General features: G+C 44.8%; 1 protein-coding gene across 1 annotated transcript in view; it reads right to left on the reverse strand.

Moving 5' to 3' along the window:
* The window catches only part of LOC128687374 (Na(+)/H(+) exchange regulatory cofactor NHE-RF2), a 123,339-nt gene that overhangs the window by 73,214 nt on the left and 26,967 nt on the right, over positions 1-23,158 (reverse strand). Inside the window, exon 2 of the mRNA XM_053774817.2 lies at positions 3,166-3,510. Within this exon, the coding sequence (XP_053630792.1) occupies positions 3,166-3,510 (345 nt within the window). The remainder of the gene's footprint in view (positions 1-3,165; positions 3,511-23,158) is intronic.

Raw genomic sequence — 23,158 nt, forward strand, 5'->3', positions numbered from 1 at the left:
GTGACGAGGGTATTGTTTCAACTAGGGTATAATGTGACGAGGGTATTGTTTCAACTAGGGTATAGTGTGACGAGGGTATTGTTTCAACTAGGGTATAGTGTGACGAGGGTATTGTTTCAACTAGGGTATAATGTGACGAGGGTATTGTTTCAACTAGGGTATAGTGTGGCGAGGTTATTGTTTCGGCTAGGGTACAGTGTGGCGAGGGTATTGTTTCAGCTAGGGTATAGTGTGGCGAGGGTATTGTTTTGGCTAGGGTACAGTGTGGCGAGGATATTGTTTCAGCTAGGGTATGTGGTGAGGTTATTTCGGCTAGGGTAGTGTGGCGAGGGTATTTCGGCTAGGGTACAGTCTGGCGAGGTTATTTCGGCTAGGGTACAGTGTGGCGAGGGTATTGTTTCAACTAGTGTGGCGAGGGTATTGTTTCAACTAGGGTACAGTGTGGCGAGGGTATTGTTTCAACTAGGGTATAGTGTGACGAGGGTATTGTTTCAACTAGGGTATAGTGTGACGAGGGTATTGTTTCAACTAGGGTATAGTGTGGCGAGGTTATTGTTTCGGCTAGGGTACAGTGTGGCGAGGGTATTGTTTCAGCTAGGGTATAGTGTGGCGAGGGTATTGTTTTGGCTAGGGTACAGTGTGGCGAGGATATTGTTTCAGCTAGGGTACAGTGTGGCGAGGATATTGTTTCAGCTAGGGTATGTGGTGAGGGTATTGTTTCAGCTAGGGTACAGTGTGGCGAGGATATTGTGTCAGCTAGGGTACAGTGTGGCGAGGATATTGTGTCAGCTAGGTTACAGTGTGGCGAGGATATTGTGTCAGCTAGGGTACAGTGTGGCGAGGGTATTGTTACAGCTAGGGTATAGTGTGATGAGGGTATTGTTTCAACTAGGGTATAGTGTGGCGAGGTTATTGTTTCGGCTAGGGTACAGTGTGGCGAGGGTATTGTTTCAGCTAGGGTATAGTGTGGCGAGGGTATTGCTTTGGCTAGGGTACAGTGTGGCGAGGATATTGTTTCAGCTAGGGTACAGTGTGGCGAGGATATTGTTTCAGCTAGGGTATGTGGTGAGGGTATTGTTTCAGCTAAGGTACAGTGTGGCGAGGATATTGTGTCAGCTAGGGTACAGTGTGGCGAGGATATTGTGTCAGCTAGGGTACAGTGTGGCGAGGATATTGTTTCAGATAGGGTATGTGGTGAGGGTATTGTTTCAGCTAGGGTACAGTGTGGCGAGGATATTGTGTCAGCTAGGGTACAGTGTGGCGAGGATATTGTTTCAGCTAGGGTATGTGGTGAGGGTATTTCGGCTAGGGTACAGTGTGGCGAGGGTATTTCGGCTAGGGTACAGTGTGGCGAGGTTATTTCGGCTAGGGTACAGTGTGGCGAGGGTATTGTTTCAACTAGTGTGGCGAGGGTATTGTTTCAACTAGGGTACAGTGTGGCGAGGGTATTGTTTCAACTAGGGTATAGTGTGGCGAGGGTATTGTTTTGGCTAGGGTACAGTGTGGCGAGGATATTGTTTCAGCTAGGGTACAGTGTGGCGAGGATATTGTTTCAGCTAGGGTATGTGGTGAGGGTATTGTTTCAGCTAGGGTACAGTGTGGCGAGGATATTGTGTCAGCTAGGGTACAGTGTGGCGAGGATATTGTGTCAGCTAGGTTACAGTGTGGCGAGGATATTGTGTCAGCTAGGGTACAGTGTGGCGAGGGTATTGTTACAGCTAGGGTATAGTGTGACGAGGGTATTGTTTCAACTAGGGTATAGTGTGGCGAGGTTATTGTTTCGGCTAGGGTACAGTGTGGCGAGGGTATTGTTTCAGCTAGGGTATAGTGTGGCGAAGGTATTGCTTTGGCTAGGGTACAGTGTGGCGAGCATATTGTTTCAGCTAGGGTACAGTGTGGTGAGGATATTGTTTCAGCTAGGGTATGTGGTGAGCGCATTGTTTCAGCTAGGGTACAGTGTGGCGAGGATATTGTGTCAGCTAGGGTACAGTGTGGCGAGGATATTGTGTCAGCTAGGGTACAGTGTGGCGAGGATATTGTTTCAGCTAGGGTATGTGGTGAGGGTATTGTTTCAGCTAGGGTACAGTGTGGCGAGGATATTGTGTCAGCTAGGGTACAGTGTGGCGAGGATATTGTTTCAGCTAGGGTATGTGGTGAGGGTATTGTTTCAGCTAGGGTACAGTGTGGCGAGGATATTGTGTCAGCTAGGGTACAGTGTGGCGAGGATATTGTTTCAGCTAGGGTATGTGGTGAGGGTATTGTTTCAGCTAGGGTACAGTGTGGCGAGGATATTGTCAGCTAGGGTACAGTGTGGCGAGGATATTGTGTCAGCTAGGTTACAGTGTGGCGAGGATATTGTGTCAGCTAGGGTACAGTGTGGCGAGGGTATTGTTACAGCTAGGGTATAGCATGAATAACCACAACAATGGTAAAGGACTGACAGGTATTTGTCAAGTGGAATGATCTGAACATTCTCAGTAGTTAAGTGGAATGAGCTAAACAATTACAGTAGAACTTCATTCCACAAAGTGGACAGGACTGTCAAGTCAGTGAGTTGAAAGCTAAAATGCAAGACCAAGAGCTAGACTTCAACTATGATAGCTAGGACATTACTGTATGACCACATTTACGAGGAAGCGCTCAAACCGTAAGGGTCATACACGCCTCAGATCAAGAGGCGGTCACCAGCATCAAGGTCAGCCCCCCCTCATACCCACTTGTCTCCTCGGGAAGGGGGATATTACAGCGGGTGGAAGCCAGAGTACCGACCGTGCCACGAGTACAAAACACACTATTACATGCATAACCCCACCTGTATTACAAGACAAAGGAGGTGAATTACAAAGGTGGTCACAAGTTGTAAACTAAAGGCTAGACTACGCACCAACGTCATTATATTCCCATATATGTGAACTGAAACACAGAAGAGGTAGTGGAATTAAAAGCTCGAAGCTCACTACAGCTTCGTCATAAGGGTACAGCGTGCTCTAATATAGAGAAATAGAGACTTCTCCATAAAGGGCTTCAAGGTAAAAAAGACCCAAGTCCCAGCAAAGATCTTCAATAAAGAGTTCTGAAAAATTTTGAGGATTTCTACAAGAGTAACAAGAGTGAGGTCTGTGAGGCAAGTGTTAAAACCTGAAGGAGTCTCTAGCTAGTTCTTACCTGTGGTTGTGTTGAGGCTTCGCTGGCTGCTGACGATGACGCCGCAGAACTAACAGAGCGGTTGTCGGCGTCGTCGTGGTGATGGTGCCCGTTTGTGACGGTACTACCAAACACAGGCTGTGGAGTGGACGGCAAGGGAGGGGCGTTATCGTCGTCCTCGTCATCGACAACGTGTTGGGTGGTGGCAGTAGTGTTGATCTTGCGGTCTCGTGCTGAAGTCTTGACGATGACGTTCTCCTGAGTGCCACGCACAACGATGTTCTTACTCTTGTAGTACTTGTCAGCCTTGGGGTCAAGCACCAGTAGCCTCGTCTCTGTGGCAATCGACTTGATCCGCTGCACCACCTGAGAACACATCACACCGTAAGCATTCACAGGAAAGAAATTTTAAAATGGTAGCGCGCTGAGACCCAAAGGTCATCTAACGCACAGAGCAACAACATATTCCAAATTTGGGCTCACCAATGCACACATATTTGACCCTGGGCATGCATGGATACTCACACGAAGAGCCAAGGGGATAATTTTCTCCCTCTTAAATGTCACAACAAAAGTGCACACATGGCTCAAAGAATGGCATCGGTTTTTGTTGGCTATTATTGGCTCGGTCTCGTCAGCAAGCTATATGCTGTTATACAGATTGACATTTAGCCCCTTTGATTTTTAAACAAAATTCCTCGTATAACAAAAGTATATTTTCCCTTCCCCTCACCTTCTTTGAAAATGTTTCTGCGGGAACCAGTGGATTTGGAGACTCAGTAAAACCATGTGGATAATTTTAGAGGTTGGTCCAGGAGCTATGAATCGACCCTTACAAAGAAAACCCTAGAGTACACACCACAAGATTAAAAACACAGTAAACCAATAAATACAATCACACAAGGCTGAAACATCCCGCATCCCTGTGGTTCCTTCACAAATTCAGGTACTTAAAACTAAATACAATCACAGAAGACGACGACGTTAACGTTCGCTTTAGTAATTATGGTTAACATTAACCTTGGAGGATATGATTACCATTTACTCAAAGCCACGAAGGGCACTTGACATTCGGCTGGCGACCCGCAGTACAATTTACACTCGCCTGGGGACGGGCAGTACACTTAACATTCAGAAAGGGACACACTACATAATTAACATTCCTTGGGGAAAGGCAAGCCACGATAAAACATTCAGGACGTATGATTTGGTCGAGATAATTCATCGAGCAAGTCTTAGTATCATCGAGAGAGGCGACATCACCACAGGTGCAGGTAAGGCCCTTGTTGTGACACCCTCCACTTATATATAGAACTTCATAATAATCTATTACTGTTTTCAGTTCGCCTCTGTATCCAAGAGAGACGGCGGCGGCAGCGGCAGCAGTCTACGTAAACCCGAGCATGGCGCCACAAGCACAAGCAAGGACACCAACACAGTGATGCAACACCTCCACTCTGGCTATCATTAAAATCTTGCGCCAGCGAGCGACCATCCATTAAACTAAACCTTTATGTGAACGTCCAGCCATTAACTAAACCTTAAGCCAGAGTCCAATTATTAATGTTAATGACAGTGTGTAGTCAGTAGTTAAGCCGTAATAACAAGTCCAAACAATAGCCGCTAAGCTAAGCTTTTACTTGCATTCCTAAGTGTTTCTGGTGTAAACTACAGAAGTTTTTGTCAAGCTTAACGTTAAGAGGAACGAGTATCAGTTTCCGAGTGCAGGGTTGTATGATTTACAACACACCAGATCTGTTAGCTATTCAGTTTGTAATCAGCTGTTATTAACGAGTGGCCCAGCCTCGGGGGTCGCAACCCCGCCACCACGCTACTGTGACCCAACCTCGGGGGGTAGCAACGCCGCCACCACGCTGTGACCCAGCCTCGGGGGTCGCAACCCCGCCGCCACGCTGTGACCCAGCCTCGGGGGGGTCGTAACCCCGCCGCCACGCTGTGACCCAGCCTCGGGGGGGTCGTAACCCCGCCGCCACGCTGTGACCCAGCCTCAGGGGTCACAAATGTCTTGGCTGTACCAGGTTATCTCTGCAGATGACATCGATAGTAAGTCAGGTATCTGGCCTAACTACACCTCCTCCCAGCCAGCCACGCCCCCTCCCAGCAGGTGATAACTAACCAGGGCTACACAAGTAACGCCAAAACTTCTGACACCGAGTATTACAATCAGAAATAAGCACTAAACAGATATAGGCCATCACACTGCGCCTGGGGGAATCGGAGACTCAGAATGGCTCCAAGGGAAGGATAGCTTCAATTACCTGGATCAAAAACACTTCAGCATCAAGGTGGTGCTTGAAGCAGGGGCTGAGTCCCTGCTCCTGGCCTCACTTACAGGTTAGGGTAGGTAAAATTTATCAGGAAACAGGACAAGTGTTTCCCGACGCGGGGTATTAGTCATATAATGACCCACAGCTGGAGCTTTAGTTCATCTGACCGAAGCCTTCAGCTGGCTTACCGGTCTACCCCTTTAAAAACTATGGTTAATATTATAACTTTTTTTTAATTACAGTCGACTGGTCCTGTAGTAAACTGGTCCACCACCACATCAACTTCGTTCCATTTTCACAGTAGAATTGTATCTTAACATTCCTTCGGCTAGTGTGTTATCTACCCCTCTTAAGTTTTTTGTTCCTGTCCCTCTCCTGTCACACTCCACCCCGTCAAGATTATTCTTTATGTCAGGATATTATCTCAGCTGACTACTCTCTTGGTGATTCAGTGTTCAGCTTTTTCTTTCAGTCAAGTCTGAAAATTCTGTAATTTCTAGAGCTTCTGTATATGCTCAAGTATGTGTGGGCTCCACGCTTGTGGTGGGCACTCTAGGATTGCCCGGAGATACGTAGTTCTTAATTGTTGCGAAGATTGGTCAAGGTAGTAAGCAGCTTTGCACACGCTGGTGCGCTACCCACCAGCACAGGAAGCGACTTATCTGAACTCTGTGTTTGTTGTTGTAGCGCCATATCCTCAAAATTTATTATAGTTCACAGTGATAGTCATTACCACGCTCGTCACTATCACTTGACTATATAACTGCTTCACGATAATGTAGTAATTCTAGGAGACTAACTTTAGTCATATTGATTGGAATTTCTTGACTGGGAATTTAGAATCATACGATTTCTTAGTAGTAGTTCAGGATTGTTTTTTGAAGCAGTTTGTGACAGAACCTACAAGGGGTAATAACCTGCTTGACTTAGTTCTGGCAAACAATGAATCCCTTGTTAATAATTTAGAAGTTTCAGAGGAACTGGGTGCTAGCGACCACAAATCAATTACATTTAGAATTGAATGGAAGTATGATAGTAGGGATAACTCAGTAACAGTCCCAGATTTTCGCTTAGCAGATTACGATGGGCTTAGAGAACACTTATCATCTGTTGACTGGGGTAACGAAGAGAGCTATCAATATGACAGTTTTCTGAACACAATACATGCTGCTCAAAGAACGTTTATCCCTTATAAGGAAATTAGAACAAATAGAAATGACCCAAAATGGATGAATAATAGGCTGAAATATCTACTAGGGCATAAGAAAGGAATTTATAGGCGTATCAAAAGAGGCGAGGGTCATCTTATAAATCAGTATATTGACATTAAGAGGGACATTAAAAAGGGGATAAGAAAAGCTAAAAGGGACTATGAAATTAAAGTTGCTAGGGATTCTAAAACTAACCCAAAAAGTTTTTTCCAGGTCTATAGAACAAAAGTTAGAGATAAGATAGGTCCCCTTAAAAATAACTATGGGCATCTTACTGACAAAGAGAATGAAATGTGCTCGATTTTAAATAATTATTTTCTCTCGGTTTTTACACAGGAAGACACTAATAATAATCCGGTAATTAATTTTTATAGTGGATCAGAAGAAGATAAATTATGTAACATCACAGTCACTAGTGAAATGGTTGTGAAGCAGATACAGACTGAAGCAAAATAAGTCACCGGGTCCTGATGAGGTTTTTTCAAGGGTTCTTAAGGAATGCAAAATGGAAGTCTGTGAACCATTAACTAATATTTTTAATTTATCTCTTCAAACAGGTGTAGTGTCTGATATGTGGAAGATGGCTAATGTAATTCCTATTTTTAAAACAGGGGACAAGTCGTTACCGTCAAATTACCGCCCAATAAGCCTGACCTCAATTGTAGGCAAATTACTAGTCAATTATAGCTCAGATTATAAGAAGCCATCTCGATAAGCATAGCTTGATTAATGATACTCAGCATGGATTCACAAGAGGCCGGTCTTGTCTAACTAATTTATTAACTTTCTTCAGTAAAGCTTTTGAGGCTGTTGACCACGATAAAGAATTTGATATTGTTTACTTAGATTTTAGTAAGGCATTTGATAGAGTTCCGCACCAAAGACTGTTGAAGAAAGTAGCAGCTCATGGCATTGGGGGAAGGGTGCTCTCGTGGATCGAATCATGGCTCACAGACAGGAAGCAGAGAGTGTCCATAAATGGGGTTAAATCCGAGTGGGGATCAGTAACAAGTGGCGTTCCACAGGGATCAGTCTTGGGCCCGTTGTTGTTTATAATATATATCAATGATCTTGATGAAGGAATTACTAGTGATATGAGCAAATTCGCCGATGACACGAAGATAGGTAGGATAATTGATTCAAACGTAGATGTTAGGGAACTTCAGGAGGATTTAGACAAACTCTACTCTTGGTCAGAAAAGTGGCAGATGCAGTTCAATGTAGATAAATGCAAGGTTCTGAAGCTCGGGAGTGTCCATAATCCTAGCACTTATAAGTTAAATAATGTAGAACTTAGCCATACAGATTGCGAAAAGGACTTGGGGGTTATGGTAAGCAGCAACCTTAAACCAAGACAGCAATGGTAGGTAAGACACATATGCAACAGTTAGGTATCTTTATTTCGAAACGTTTCGCCTACACAGTAGGCTTCTTCAGTCGAGTACAGAAAAGTTGATAGAAGCAGAAGATACTTGAAGACTTTTCTGTACTCGACTGAAGAAGCCTACTGTGTAGGCGAAACGTTTCGAAATAAAGATACCTAACTGTTGCATATGTGTCTTACCTAACAATCTGTCGGTATTTTATACCATTTTAATGTTCATTCTGTCAGACACTGCAACACAAGGGTATCTTGGTACAGACCATCAACTTCGACCTCTACTAGTGAGAACGGCTGGGTTTGAGAGGGACCTGCCCTCCCAAAGCAACCTACGTCTCACCTCCTGGCACTATATAAAGGCTCCATCCTGTCACTTCAACTTCATATTGTTTCAGACAACGGAACAATGCTCTTCTCCAGACTGAGGGACTGACCACCTCAAAACTTTAAGGGTGATGGACTGATTACATCGTCTTCAAGTATCTTCTGCTTCTATCAACTTTTCTGTACTCGACTGAAGAAGCCTACTGTGTAGGCGAAACGTTTCGAAATAAAGATACCTAACTGTTGCATATGTGTCTTACCTAACAATCTGTCGGTATTTTATACCATTTTAATGTTCAAGACAGCAATGCCTAAGCGTACGTAATAAGGCAAATAGATTACTGGGATTTATATCAAGAAGTGTAAGCAACAGAAGTCCAGAGGTCATACTGCAGCTTTATACATCATTAGTAAGGCCTCACCTAGATTATGCAGCTCAATTCTGGTCTCCATATTATAGAATGGACATAAATTCGTTAGAAAACATTCAGCGTAGGATGACTAAATTAATACATAGCATTAGAAATCTTCCTTATGAAGAAAGATTGAAGACTCTTAAGTTACATTCACTTGTTAGACGAAGAATGAGGGGAGACCTGATCGAAGTGTATAAGTGGAAGATAGGTATTAATAAAGGGGATATTAACAAGGTCTTGAGGATATCTCTCCAAGAGAGAACCCGCAGTAATGGATTTAAATTAGATAAGTTTAGATTTAGAAAGGACATAGGAAAGTATTGGTTTGGAAATAGGTTAGTTGATGAGTGGAACAGTCTACCTAGTTGGGTTACTGAGGCTAGGACTTTGGGTAGTTTCAAATTTAGGTTGGATAAGTACATGAGTGGGAGGGGTTGGATTTGAGATGGACTTGCACATCGGAGCTTGTTTCTTGGGTGGCATTGAAAATTGGGTTGGTCAAATGTTTGTTAGTGGGATGAATTGTAAAGGACCTGCCTAGTATGGGCCAACAGGCCTGCTGCAGTGTTCCTCCTTTCTTATGTTCTTACTAAACATCTGAGAGGTTGTGGTTGCGGCAGTGTTGCTCGCGTTTTATTCGTCAGGAAACAAGACAAGTGTCTCCAGACACTAGTCATAATTGCATGACTCGTTCATGATGTAACAACATCCACTGGTCCACCCCAGCTACGTTCCCAATCCACAGAATCACTACATGGATTCTTGTCAAGACTCCAGACACTAGATGCTGTGCGTGGATCATGTTGTGGAGCTGAGTCTAACACACTTGTGATGGTTATAAATTCAGGGCTGTGGAGTCAGAATTGTGGAGTGTGAAACAATTCTTCTGTTACTGAGTCGGGGTCGAAGGTTTTATGTGCAGACTCCACAGCCCTGGCCTTATAATCACTGGTGAAACGCTAAACCCACAGGGGTCATACAGTGCCTCTGACTAGGGAGGTAATCAGAGTTGAATCCAAGGAGGGGAACGTAGCTCTAATTCCTCGGATCAGGAGCCATTCACCAGCATCAAAGCAGCCCTTGGAAGGTAGCAGCCAGTGAAAGTATACCCAAACACACGATACATGCTCAAATGAAATATGATGCGCAAGTTGCCTCGACCCAGAGTGCAAGACCCTCCAGAGTGCAAGACCCTCCAGAGTGCAAGACCCTCCAGAGTGCAAGACCCTCCAGAGTGCAAGACCCTCCAGAGTGCAAGACCCTCCAGAGTGCAAGACCCTCCAGAGTGCAAGACCCTCCAGAGTGCAAGACCCTCCAGAGTGCAAGACCCTCCAGAGTGCAAGACCCTCCAGAGTGCAAGACCCTCCAGAGTGCAAGACCCTCCAGAGTGCAAGACCCTCCAGAGTGCAAGACCCTCCAGAGTGCAAGACTCAGTGTAAAGTTACTTGAGAAACTATAGATGAGCTGCAGAGAACAGTGGTGGCCGGAGATGGTTAATGAGGACGACAGTTTCTAAGTGAATGTATTGTGAAGATTGAGACACTTATGCAGCATATGGAAATCTTTATTCAGGAAACGTTTCGCCACACAGTGGCTTCATCAGTCCAGTACAAAGAGGAAGGCGTAAGGAGAGGAGGAGAATGAGGTAATCAGTCCCTCAACCTGGAGTCGATGTGTTCAGTCCATCAATCTTGTAGAATGTACAGCATAGGGCCGTAGACGTGGCTTATATACTGTAGTGAGGTGACGTGAAGCAGATGGAGGCGGGGTCATAGTGGTACCATCCACTAGTCGAAGTAGGTCTTCGTCCAAAGGTTGAACAAGTGTTGAAGAATTCTTTGTAACAAGATCCCATGATGCTGTACATTCTACAAGATTGATGGACTGAACACATCGACTCCAGGTTGAGGGACTGATTACCTCATTCTCCTCCTCTCCTTACGCCTTCCTCTTTGTACTGGACTGATGAAGCCACTGTGTGGCGAAACGTTTCCTGAATAAAGATTTCCATATGCTGCATAAGTGTCTCAATCTTCAACTTGTCGGTTTTTCAAACCATTCATCACAACTGTCAGACACTGCAGCATCATGGGATCTTGTTACAAAGAATTCTTCAACACTTGTTCAACCTTTGGACGAAGACCTACTTCGACTAGTGGATGGTACCACTATGACCCCGCCTCCATCTGCTTCACGTCACCTCACTACAGTATATAAGCCACGTCTACGGCCCTATGCTGTACATTCTACAAGATTGATGGACTGAACACATCGACTCCAGGTTGAGGGACTGATTACCTCATTCTCCTCCTCTCCTTACGCCTTCCTCTTTGTACTGGACTGATGAAGCCACTGTGTGGCGAAACGTTTCCTGAATAAAGATTTCCATATGCTGCATAAGTGTCTCAATCTTCAACTTGTCGGTTTTTCAAACCATTCATCACATGAATGTATTGTGTTACACCTGAGCGTGTGTGTTACACCTGAGTGTATGTTACACCTGAGTGTGTGTGTGTTACACCTGAGTGTGTGTGTGTGTTACACCTGAGTGTGTGTGTTACACCTGAGTGTGTGTGTTACACCTGAGTGTGTGTGTGCGTGTTACACCTGAGTGTGTGTGTGCGTGTTACACCTGAGTGTGTGTGTGTGTGTGTGTGTGTGTGTTACACCTGAGTGTGTGTGTGTGTGTGTGTGTGTGTGTGTGTGTTAGTTACACCTGAGAGAGACAAAGAGAGTGTGTGTTACACCTAAGTCTCCCACAAGGCTCAACCATGCAGAGAGAGACGAGTCAAGGAGTGATGCTCTCGTCGTCTTCACCACTCAAGCCTCAAGCGGTGAGCTGAGGGAACGAACATGTCGATTAAAAAAAAGGATTCATCAGCAGTGTGCTGCTACCCTATTCTATATGACGGTAACTTAATTTCCTGTCATATTACATTACACATGATGGGGTCACAACCATAGTGTTGATATCTGTCAGCCTGAGCTGGGAGACTTCTGTACGTCAATGAGGATATCGGCAAATATCCCACTGGTGGTTCATCAGCTATAGGAGCAATAGTAATTCCAGTAGAACTGGAGTTACTATTTCTTAGAAATACACTCCAGCTGTGAGCTGGGAAGGAAAGTCAGATAGATTCTATCTGCTCTAAAAGCCAATCCAAGACAACTTATTTGTCAACGAATTACGGAGCGTTGAAAATTTAACGTTGCCACTATGCTACAATCTTATTATTTTCCAACGTACTTCTCACAACGCGTTTTCCCAATAACAACCCTGTCGTTATTAAAAAAAAAAAACTTCGTTTAAGCATTTTCCAGACGATCTGTTAGAAACGCTTAATTTTGGGAAATGTTGACTTAACAAAAAATCGTACACAAACTCCAACAAAGATCCACACATCGAAAAACCAATATTACCTGTGACATAACCTATGACTGATTTCGAAAGTGGTTTTTACCTTCGTAGCTCGGCCTGAGGCCAGTTGATGCCTATGACGGCCCAGAGCAGCTGCAAAGAAACCACGGAACGGGTGGGGGCGGTGGGGAGGGGGGGGTTGAACCCATGGCAGCAGGCGAGACCTAAAACTCAAGAGGCCAGTGCGTTGACCACTCGTTTCCTGATTTGTCCGCAATCGTTTTATTACGATTTTGTGAGTCATGGTTGCAAAGACTTCTGGTACTCAGGCACGAGCTGCTGGGTGTCGGGAGAACAATGAACATTTTTGTTCACTTGGATCTTAGTCATATGATGGTCCACTCAGTGTGGCTGTTGGTCATGTGACCGACGCCTTTCTCTGAGTTTCCCGTCAAAATAGTAAAATAAAAAAAATATTACAGGAGCTTCAGCATGTACAAAGATAAGGTACACCTTAGTAGTGTACAAAGATATATGCATATCCTTAAAACTTAACCTAGGATAACCTAATAAAGCTGAATGGTATGGATTACTTCCACTGGGGTCCTTCCTTGGGATGTAACTCAACAGCTGACTCACTGTTAGATATTTATACAGAGTTAACAGTGGCAAGCTCTTACTCACACGTCTCGTCCCGCCCGCGAAGGAAGCTTAAAGTTTTAACAAACATTTTGACCTATGAGGTCATTCAGCACTTTCGACCGAGCGTTACACACCAGAATCCAATCTTAAGCCAAAAGTATCCTATACCAATGTAACATCACATCAAGTTACGATGACCCTCGGCGATGAAGAACATTAAATCTCTATCGTTAAAAGTGATTATAAAAACCACCATTGAAGGGAAAAGTGTAGCATCACCAGCTTCAACAGCAGCATTAGAAGTAGCAGCATCGGCAAGGCAGCAGAGCTGGTGAATGCACTGAGTACCAGTCATCTTGTTATCCTGCATGTAGACCACTATAGTACTCTTGAAAAAGTTGACACAGTGTTCTCCACTGCTACCATCTCCATACCAAAACTGTGTGCACCACCACCACTACTACAATACACAGTCACACCACCCCATCACCAACATCTACTAAATTTTTCCCTCTTGATAAAATATTGCAATAACCACCACGTAACAAGAAACAGCATAAGACCCCCATCCCATACACATACATTTAGATCTACAGCTGATGCGAAAACCAAAATAGGAGTGGAATACCCTTTCTGTGTCATTCTCTAAATATATCCCGTAGTGACAGACATGTCACATTTTTAGCATATAAACCACGGCGCTGAGGATGTTTCGAAGTGTTCCATTACTGCCCTCATGTGATCTTCAGGTGATAATTCATGATGTGTAATGCTGACTGATATCTCTGTCCCCCTTCTCTGTTTCAATATAGCATGAAAGTAAAAATGTATAGGCATGTATGTGTGTGTGTGTGAGAGAGAGAGAGAGAGAGAGAGAGAGAGAGAGAGAGAGAGAGAGAGAGAGAGAGAGAGAGAGAGAGAGAGAGAATTCTATTGACCTAGTCAGCTGTGTCTCGCATTATTTGCACAATACATCACGCTCTGCCACACAGCAATTGTTCGCTTGCTGTGTTCCTTGTCTTACCAGCCTGCCACCTACCCACAGCCACCCCATCGATCCACCTTCCCACAGCCTCCACAACTTCCAAAAATTACCATTTTCTCTTCTCCCGTCACAGCCGCAGGAACTGAAAGGCGACAACGAGGTCGCAGAGAATATTAATTAATTTTCTTGTCAAATGAATTGGGAAAGTTACCTCCCACAGTGAACACTACAGCAGGGTGTCACAGCGAGCGAGGAATAGCTAGAGAAAAGAGAAAGAGAAAAAAAGAAAAAGAATCAGTGTTACATATAGTAAAAAGAATCTTGCATGCACGTTCACCTCTCGCTCAAGCTACAACATCCTAGGTAACACACACAATCCCATGGATTACATAAAAATCTGGAGCTAAGAGTTCCCCGAGGTCCCTGTAGGCACTTCGGTGACTAAGACCGAGGTCACAACCAGACAGTACAAAGATGCAGCACACCACCTACAGAGGTACAGTTTCATCTATAAGCAGGGTATCTAACGTAAGGTGCTGCTATGCATACTGGTATATGTTAGGTGATCAGAGGTAATCACATACGACTCACGCCCTTGTAGTAATTTATAATGTTAAGCCTTTATGTCATGTCAAGAGTAAGCATTTTGTGCGGGCGTGAGTTCTTATAATGAATTGCTGCTTACAAGATATGTAAACCTTAAATCACTCTTTAATATTAACGTGAATAATCCTAACATGTTGCATTATATAAATTGCAGCATTCATCTACGTATGTATGGTTATGGTTGAGGTAATACTGAATTTAAATACTACTGTGCAGCTAGGAGGGGGGCGCAAACCCCTTTCCCTGCAAGCCGAGGTGAATCCAGTGCGCGCTAGTGTTTGCTGGGGAGGTAACATCTCTGCTGATATCAAGTCCCCCACCTGATTTCTGACTTGTATGTTCCACCAGCTGCTCATCAATTTCCCAAGACTAGTAAGATATAGTCTATTAAGGAGAATAGTATTAGCCATAAATTAGTAAGTATCCAGTTATTGGGAAGACTTCTGATATACCTGTGAAGGGTTCCTCTGAGACAGGTCCTGGGCTAGGCTAGTCTACTGCCTGCTCAACCAACATGTTTACGTACTGTATGTTTACATTTTTATTTTCTGTTTTAATCAATTTTAATTAAAACTGTTTAGCTCATTAGGTTTTATGGTTAATGCATTTATATTACATACATCTAAGTAATTAACAAGCTGTAAGCACTACGTAGAGGTGATGTGTTCAATTTTCAGAAAGGTCTTGCTTAGCGCTTTTTTTATTATAATATTAATAATCAGAAAGGTCTTAATATCGATTGTAGCAGAGTTGAGAGATACACTTAGATTGACTGTGGGTGTTGGTGGGTGAGTTGATAGTGGTGGTGTGTGGGTGAGCACACCACCACTCCCTCACACTCCCTGCCATCGTGTACCTGCATACATAACATCCACGGTCATGAAAACACCGTCGCCTGAACCATAACTGCCCTTCCATACACACACACACCAACACACGATGATCCAGCAAATTTTAAAATGAGCCACGAACCCGTAAACATGTATCCTACCCGTTCTAGAAATAAACCGTAACCGCTGCACTATGAAGACTTCCAGCCAAGGCACTGTCAACTACTCTTCAATCTGCAGCTTCAAAATAGCTACAAATACACTTGTTTAAAACTGTGTACCTGGAGTATACCTGGAGAGGGTTTCGGGGGTCAAAGCCCCCGCGGCCCGGTCTGTGACCAGGGCTAGCAAAACTAAGAGTTAAATCATCAACGAGTACGTAATCCTCCATCTTGTGTACAGTTATAAAATGAACACCTCAAATTACACAGTACGCCCCCCACACATGGCAATGTAGCCTAATACGTGAAACTAACCTAACAGAGAATATTGAAGTTTCCATGCACAATAATTAGCCATGGACAATAACTAACCACTTCTAGTACAGGGCCCCTGCTCAGACAAGACGGATCCTACACAAACAACAAAGAAATGAGTGAGATACTGAAATCTCAATATGACTATGTTCAGCGAGCCACTAACCAGTCTAAAGATAGACAATTCAAACAATTCTTCATGAATGAGCCTCAAAATCCTGCCAATGTATGCCAAATTTCTGACATAACCCCAACTCCACTAGACTGAGAAAGCCATCGACGACATGCCCATGCACTCAGGCCCAGGCCCAGACTCGTGGAACTTGGTGTTCATTAAGAACTGCAAGAAACCCCTCTCACGAGCACTAAGTATGCTATGGAGGAGCTTAGACAGTCGAGATTCCACAGTCACTAAAAACTAAATTGATCAACTGCTGTACATTAACATCCCCATTCAAGGCAGGTGAAATTGCAGATCTGGAGAATGTACAGAGACCCTTTACTGCACGTATAAATTCCATCAAACACCTTAACTACTGGGAACGCCTGAAAACACTTGAATTGTACTCACTGGAGCGCAGGCGAGAGATCATAATCCACACCTGGAAGATTCTGGAGGGACTGGTCCCTAATATGAACACAGAAATCACACTCTACGAAAGCAAAAGACTTGGCAGGCGATGCAACATACCCACAGTGACAAGTAGGGGCGTCACTGGTACACTAAGAAAACGCAATAAGTGTCCGGGGCCCAAGACTGTTCAACAGCCTCCCACAAGCAATAAGCAGCATTACTAGTAGATCCCTGGTTGTCTTCAAGAGGGAGCTGGACAGATACCTAAAGTCAGTGCTGGATCAGCCGGGCTGTGGTTCGTACGTTGGATTGCGTGCGGCCAGCAGTAACAGCCTCGTTGATCAGGCTCTGAACCACCGGGAGGCCTGGTCGTGGACCGGGCCGCGGGGGCGTTGATTCCCTGAATACCCTCTAGGTAGAGTTCAGGTAGCTAGGTACCAACCAGAGGATGGGTATGGGGCGCACAATAAGCTAGCCACTATCGACCACAGGATGGACGTGGGGCACACAAACTAGCAACTACCGACCACAGGATGGACGTAGGGTGCACAAGACATACACAAAGCAGCGATTTACATGAACTTAGCTGCCCAAACTGGAGATAACGTTGCACGATGAACCAAGTGTCCATCTGAACCGACATCAACGCCTGTGTGTTACAACACAATTCAATGACAAACAGAGCTTTCAACATATAAAATTATTAAAGTAGGAAAGCCAAACCACTTGAAAAATGAAGTTTAAAGCCTAGCCATTTAGAGCAGCTGTTACTAGCCACTTGTTTAGTGCAGAAATGCTGTTTAAGTGTTTAATACATCCACTTTATCAAGTCCCCCTGTTTACATTCCTTTCCTATGGTTTTAATTTCCTTAGGCATTTAAATAGTTAGGCGCCTTGCACGAGGATAGATTTTGGCCGGAAGGAAAATGCAAACAGTGGGAGGAGCAAAATTACCAGGAATATAAAGAAATGTATATGTGAATGATGTAAAAATTCATTTGCGATGTATTACAAATAAGAATCTGTAAAAGCAACTGCAGTGACGGAAGATGGAATGCAAATTTTATATAATTAAACTGGGATAACAGGAAACAGCTACGTAAGATGGACTGTGCGAGTCTGTGAACTAAGCATCCTGGGAGAGAGGAAAGGAGCAAGAAGTGATTGCCAAAATATTATCACTGGAGGATTACACAGATGAAGTGCTGAGAAACTTACAATGTTATAATGGCATACTTCAAAACAATCTTCGGGTAAGTGAATGTTAAGAAGTTGAAAAACCTCTTCACAAAATACAAAACTTAATAAGTAGCCATAACGGGTTATCCCCACTTAAAAAAAAAAAAACAGGCTACGTCATGGCTTTCAGAACTGAGAAAAGAGAGTTTTTCAAGGCTGAAAACTGAAATATGGTCGCTGGTGGGTAGGAACATGACACCCACGTACTATCAAGGAAAAAACTGGTAATTTAGCACCAACGGCCAATACTTTTAAAGGCGAAAAAAGTGCTGAACTATACAAGATAAAAATTTCTTCACAACTGTAGTCGAGAGCTGTCATGGTATCCAGGAGGGGCTGTGGGACTACCAGAAACTTGAAAAATTATATGGCAATCTCAACACAAGCTGCGGCAGCACCATAATAGCTCTGCTCCAGTAATTACAAATATGTGATCATATAAAAGTCCTGCTTGCTCGCGCGCGCATGATCGAGCGAGCAATTTGGTGAGGAAGCTAGTGTGATAAGATAAACATATCAGCGATACTGTTTTCTTATCGCTACCGCCTATCTACACGATGACAAACAATCCCATTTACAGTGAATACCTGGGGAAGTGTAACACGGGAGAGATGTCAGAGGTGTTACTTGTGTAGCAAGTAGCAACCATCAACAGTCACTCTGCCTCTACATTGCTCAGACATTTACTAAGGATCATCCATTATGCCACTGATACGCATCTGCAACATGCTCGTCAAAACATGCATTCGAAAACTAGACAAAAAAAAATTCAGCTTGCAGATGCTAAAGAAAACTTGCTTATAAATTATGAATATTTTATTTACTATTAGTTCAATTAATGAAGCGCTTAACAAATTTGGGACAAACAGGTGGGGAATGAGAACCAAGTTTTATCTAAGTTGCAGCTCGAAAGCTCTTCGGTAGCATCAAGGCGTCTCCCATGGGCAATTAATTATATCACGGGTGGATAATGAGAACTTTCAAAACAAGAGAAATACTGCATATGATGATGCTATTCAAATTGCTTATATTCACTATTGGAGTACTGTTAGGTGTTGACGTCACCATGCAGGGCAGGAGATATTTCACAGCTGCAACCGACTGTACAGACAGAGCCAATAAAGCATTTAAACTTCTGGGAATACCTGAAATTTCTGAATATGTACTCTCTGCAGTGGGGGGGGGGGGAGAGAGAGAGAGAGAGAGAGAGAGAGAGAGAGAGAGAGAGAGAGAGAGAGAGAGAGAGAGAGAGAGAGAGAGAGAGAGAGAGAATGCATGATAATATATACATGAGAGATACTTGAAAACTTGGTCTCATGCCTACACACTCCCATAACAATCTATTGGAGAGATACAGGAGGAAGTGAAAAACAGAGGCCTCCATGAGCACAAGTGAACTGTATCAACATCCGTGGGCCTAAACCACTCAACATTCTACCAAAATATATAAAAAATACTGCTGGGACATGTGTAGAAGTTTTCAAAAAGGAACTCGAACAGTATCTCCGTCGAGTGCCAAATCAACCAGGCTGTGATGGGTATACGGGCCAACGGGGAAAGCAACAGCCTGGTTGATCAGGCGAGCACTAGACAAGTCTGGCCCAGAGTCGGGCTGCTGGAATAGGAAACCTCTGGACACTAATCACATGTATAAAATAAAGATACTGGTAGGGCCAGGTTTACAACTAAGCTTGTACAACAAGTACAACTCTTTATCTCACTGCTGTAAAACTCTTGAAAGGATACATAAAAGTCCAAGAAAGAGAAAGTAGAGATAATGGAGGAGCAATGAATGCAAGGTGAGTTTTATGCAGTGTGCATCACAGCGCAGGTGTGCGCGCATGCACCAAAACAGGGCCAGTGTGCATCACCCTAACGCCAGAGTGCACCACCACAACGCCAGTAGGCAAAGCCAGGCCACACCTGGCAAAAGAAAGGAATGTGATATATTAGAAGACCCCTGGCTGTCTTCAAGATGCTGGACCACCCGGGCTGTGGTTCGTACGTCGGTTAGTGTGCGGTCAGTAGTAGCAGCCTAGTTGATCAGGCCCTGATCCACCACGAGGCCTGGTCATGCGCCGGGCTGAGGGGGGCACTGACCCCCGGAACATCCTCCAGGTATACAATACCACCCTAGTGGCACCCATAGTGCCCGGGTGCCTTGGCACTCCCGGCAGCTTACATCTCTTCACTCTGCTATGTACTCCAAGCGCAAACTTCAACACTTAACTTACACGCTGACAATAGTATGGTGCACCCTCTTGTACACACAACTGGAACACCCTTATAGTGCGACATACCCTGGGGTATTAAGACCAGGTGATGATAACTGGGGATATGCAAGGCCAGGTGATGACTGGGGATATACAAGGCCAGGTGATGACTGGGGATATGCAAGGCTAGGTGATGACTGGGGACATGCAAGGCTAGGTGATGACTGGGGACATGCAAGGCCAGGTGATGACTGGGGACATGCAAGGCCAGGTGATGACTGGGGACATGCAAGGCCAGGTGATGACTGGGGATATGCAAGGCCAGGTGATGACTGGGGATATGCAAGGCCAGGTGATGACTGGGGATATGCAAGGCCAGGTGATGACTGGGGATATGCAAGGCCAGGTGATGACTGGGGATATGCAAGGCCAGGTGATGACTGGGGATATGCAAGGCCAGGTGATGACTGGGGATATGCAAGGCCAGGTGATGACTGGGGATATGCAAGGCCAGGTGATGACTGGGGATATGCAAGGCCAGGTGATGACTGGGGATATGCAAGGCCAGGTGATGACTGGGGATATGCAAGGCCAGGTGATGACTGGGGATATGCAAGGCCAGGTGATGACTGGGGATATGCAAGGCCAGGTGATGACTGGGGATATGCAAGGCCAGGTGATGACTGGGGATATGCAAGGCCAGGTGATGACTGGGGATATACAAGGCCAGGTGATGACTGGGGATATACAAGGCCAGGTGATGACTGGGGATATACAAGGCCAGGTGATGACTGGGGATATACAAGGCCAGGTGATGACTGGGGATATACAAGGCCAGGTGATGACTGGGGATATACAAGGCCAGGTGATGACTGGGGATATACAAGGCCAGGTGATGACTGGGGATATACAAGGCCAGGTGATGACTGGGGATATACAAGGCCAGGTGATGACTGGGGATATACAAGGCCAGGTGATGACTGGGGATATACAAGGCCAGGTGATGACTGGGGATATACAAGGCCAGGTGATGACTGGGGATATACAAGGCCAGGTGATGACTGGGGATATACAAGGCCAGGTGATGACTGGGGATATACAAGGCCAGGTGATGACTGGGGATATACAAGGCCAGGTGATGACTGGGGATATACAAGGCCAGGTGATGACTGGGGATATACAAGGCCAGGTGATGACTGGGGATATACAAGACCTGAAGACAGGAACCATAATTACTAACTGCTTGAAAATACTGTTGTTCACTGGGAGAAAGTGAGACACAGAGATGCATAACACCTGAGGAATGGATCGATAACAAGTCTGATTCTGGGCAGGGAAAAGCAACTCCCATTCCCTTGAACCAAGAGCTCCTCACCAGAAGGAAGACAACTAAGAGCATACCTCTACTCATGTAAATTTAGTACCCTGAATTACACAACAGGTGACCTACTCCTCACCTTATCAAGAGTGTGGTGACTACGGGCATCACCTCTTATCTCGCCATTCTCATGATTTTTACTGTTAATTTTTAGTTATCTCAGTTGAATAACCAGCTAAACTATCCTATCGTCCACTAGTCAACCTGTCCCATCGTTCAAGGTCTTAAAGAAAAAAATACAAAACAGGAACACAAGGAGCGTGGTCGTGCATCAGTAATCTGCAGACTGTGTCTGTGTAGGTGTGTATGTGTGTGTGTTTAGGTGTAAGTGTAGGTGTGTGTGTGTGTGTGTGTGTGTGTGTGTGTGTGTGTGTGTGTGTGTGTAGTGTGTGTGTGTGTGTGTGTGTGTGTAGTGTGTGTGTGTGTGTGTGTGTGTAGTGTGTGTGTGTGTGTGTGTGTGTAGTGTGTGTGTAGTGTGTGTGTGTGTGTGTAGTGTGTGTGTGTGTGTGTGTGTGTGTGTAGTGTGTGTGTATGTGTGTGTGTGTAGTGTGTGTAGTGTGTGTGTGTGTGTAGTGTGTGTGTGTGTGTGTAGTGTGTAGTGTGTGTGTGTGTGTAGTGTGTGTGTGTGTGTGTGTAGTGTGTGTGTGTGTGTAGTGTGTGTGTGTGTAGTGTGTGTGTAGTGTGTGTGTAGTGTGTGTGTGTAGTGTGTGTGTGTGTAGTGTGTGTAGTGTGTGTAGTGTGTGTGTAGTGTGTGTGTAGTGTGTGTGTGTGTGTGTGTAGTGTGTGTGTAGTGTGTGTGTGTAGTATGTGTGTGTGTGTAGTGTGTGTGTGTGTAGTGTGTGTGTGTAGTGTGTGTGTAGTGTGTGCGTGTAGTGTGTGTGTAGTGTGTGTGTGTGTAGTGTGTGTAGTGTGTGCGTAGTGTGTGTGTAGTGTGTGTGTAGTGTGTGTGTGTAGTGTGTGTGTGTGTGTGTGTAGTGTGTGTGTAGTGTGTGTGTGTAGTGTGTGTGTGTGTGTAGTGTGTGTGTGTAGTGTGTGTGTGTAGTGTGTGTGTGTAGTGTGTGTGTGTAGTGTGTGTGTGTAGTGTGTGTGTAGTGTGTGTGTGTGTGTAGTGTGTGTGTGTAGTGTGTGTGTGTGTGTAGTGTGTGTGTGTGTGTGTGTGTGTGTGTGTGTGTGTAGTGTGTGTGGTGTGTGTGTGTGTAGTGCGTGTGTAGTGTGTGTGTGTGCATAGTGTGTGTAGTGTGTGTGTAGTGTGTGTGTAGTGTGTGTGTGTAGTGTGTGTGTGTAGTGTGTGTGTGTAGTGTGTGTGTGTAGTGTGTGTGTGTAGTGTGTGTGTGTAGTGTGTGTGTGTAGTGTGTGTGTGTAGTGTGTGTGTGTAGTGTGTGTGTGTAGTGTGTGTAGTGTGTGTAGTGTGTGTGTGTGTAGTGTGTGTGTGTGTGTGTGTGTGTAGTGTGTGTGTGTAGTGTGTGTGTGTAGTGTGTGTGTGTAGTGTGTGTGTGTAGTGTGTGTAGTGTGTGTGTGTGTGTGTGTGTAGTGTGTGTGTGTAGTGTGTGTGTAGTGTGTGTGTAGTGTGTGTGTAGTGTGTGTGTACTGTGTGTGTACTGTGTGTGTGTGTGTAGTGTGTGTGTGTGTGTAGTGTGTGTGTGTAGTGTGTGTGTGCGTGTGTGTGTAGTGTGTGTGTGTACTGTGTGTGTAGTGAGTGTGTGTGTGTGTGTGTGTGTATAGTGTGTGTGTGTAGTGTGTGTGTAGTGTGTGTGTAGTGTGTGTGTAGTGTGTGTGTGTAGTGTGTGTGTGTAGTGTGTGTGTGTAGTGTGTGTGTGTAGTGTGTGTGTGCGTGTGTGTGTAGTGTGTGTGTGTACTGTGTGTACTGTGTGTGTAGTGAGTGTGTGTGTGTGTGTGTGTAGTGTGTAGTGAGTGTGTGTGTGTGTGTGTGTGTGTAGTGTGTGTGTAGTGTGTGTGTGTAGTGTGTGTGTGTAGTGTGTGTGTAGTGTGTGTGTGTAGTGTGTGTGTGTAGTGTGTGTGTGTGTAGTGTGTGTGTGTGTGTGTGTGTGTGTGTAGTGTGTGTAGTGTGTGTAGTGTGTGTAGTGTGTGTAGTG

The sequence above is a fragment of the Cherax quadricarinatus genome, chromosome 40, assembly GCF_038502225.1.
Source record: "Cherax quadricarinatus isolate ZL_2023a chromosome 40, ASM3850222v1, whole genome shotgun sequence".
NCBI lineage: Eukaryota > Metazoa > Arthropoda > Malacostraca > Decapoda > Parastacidae > Cherax > Cherax quadricarinatus.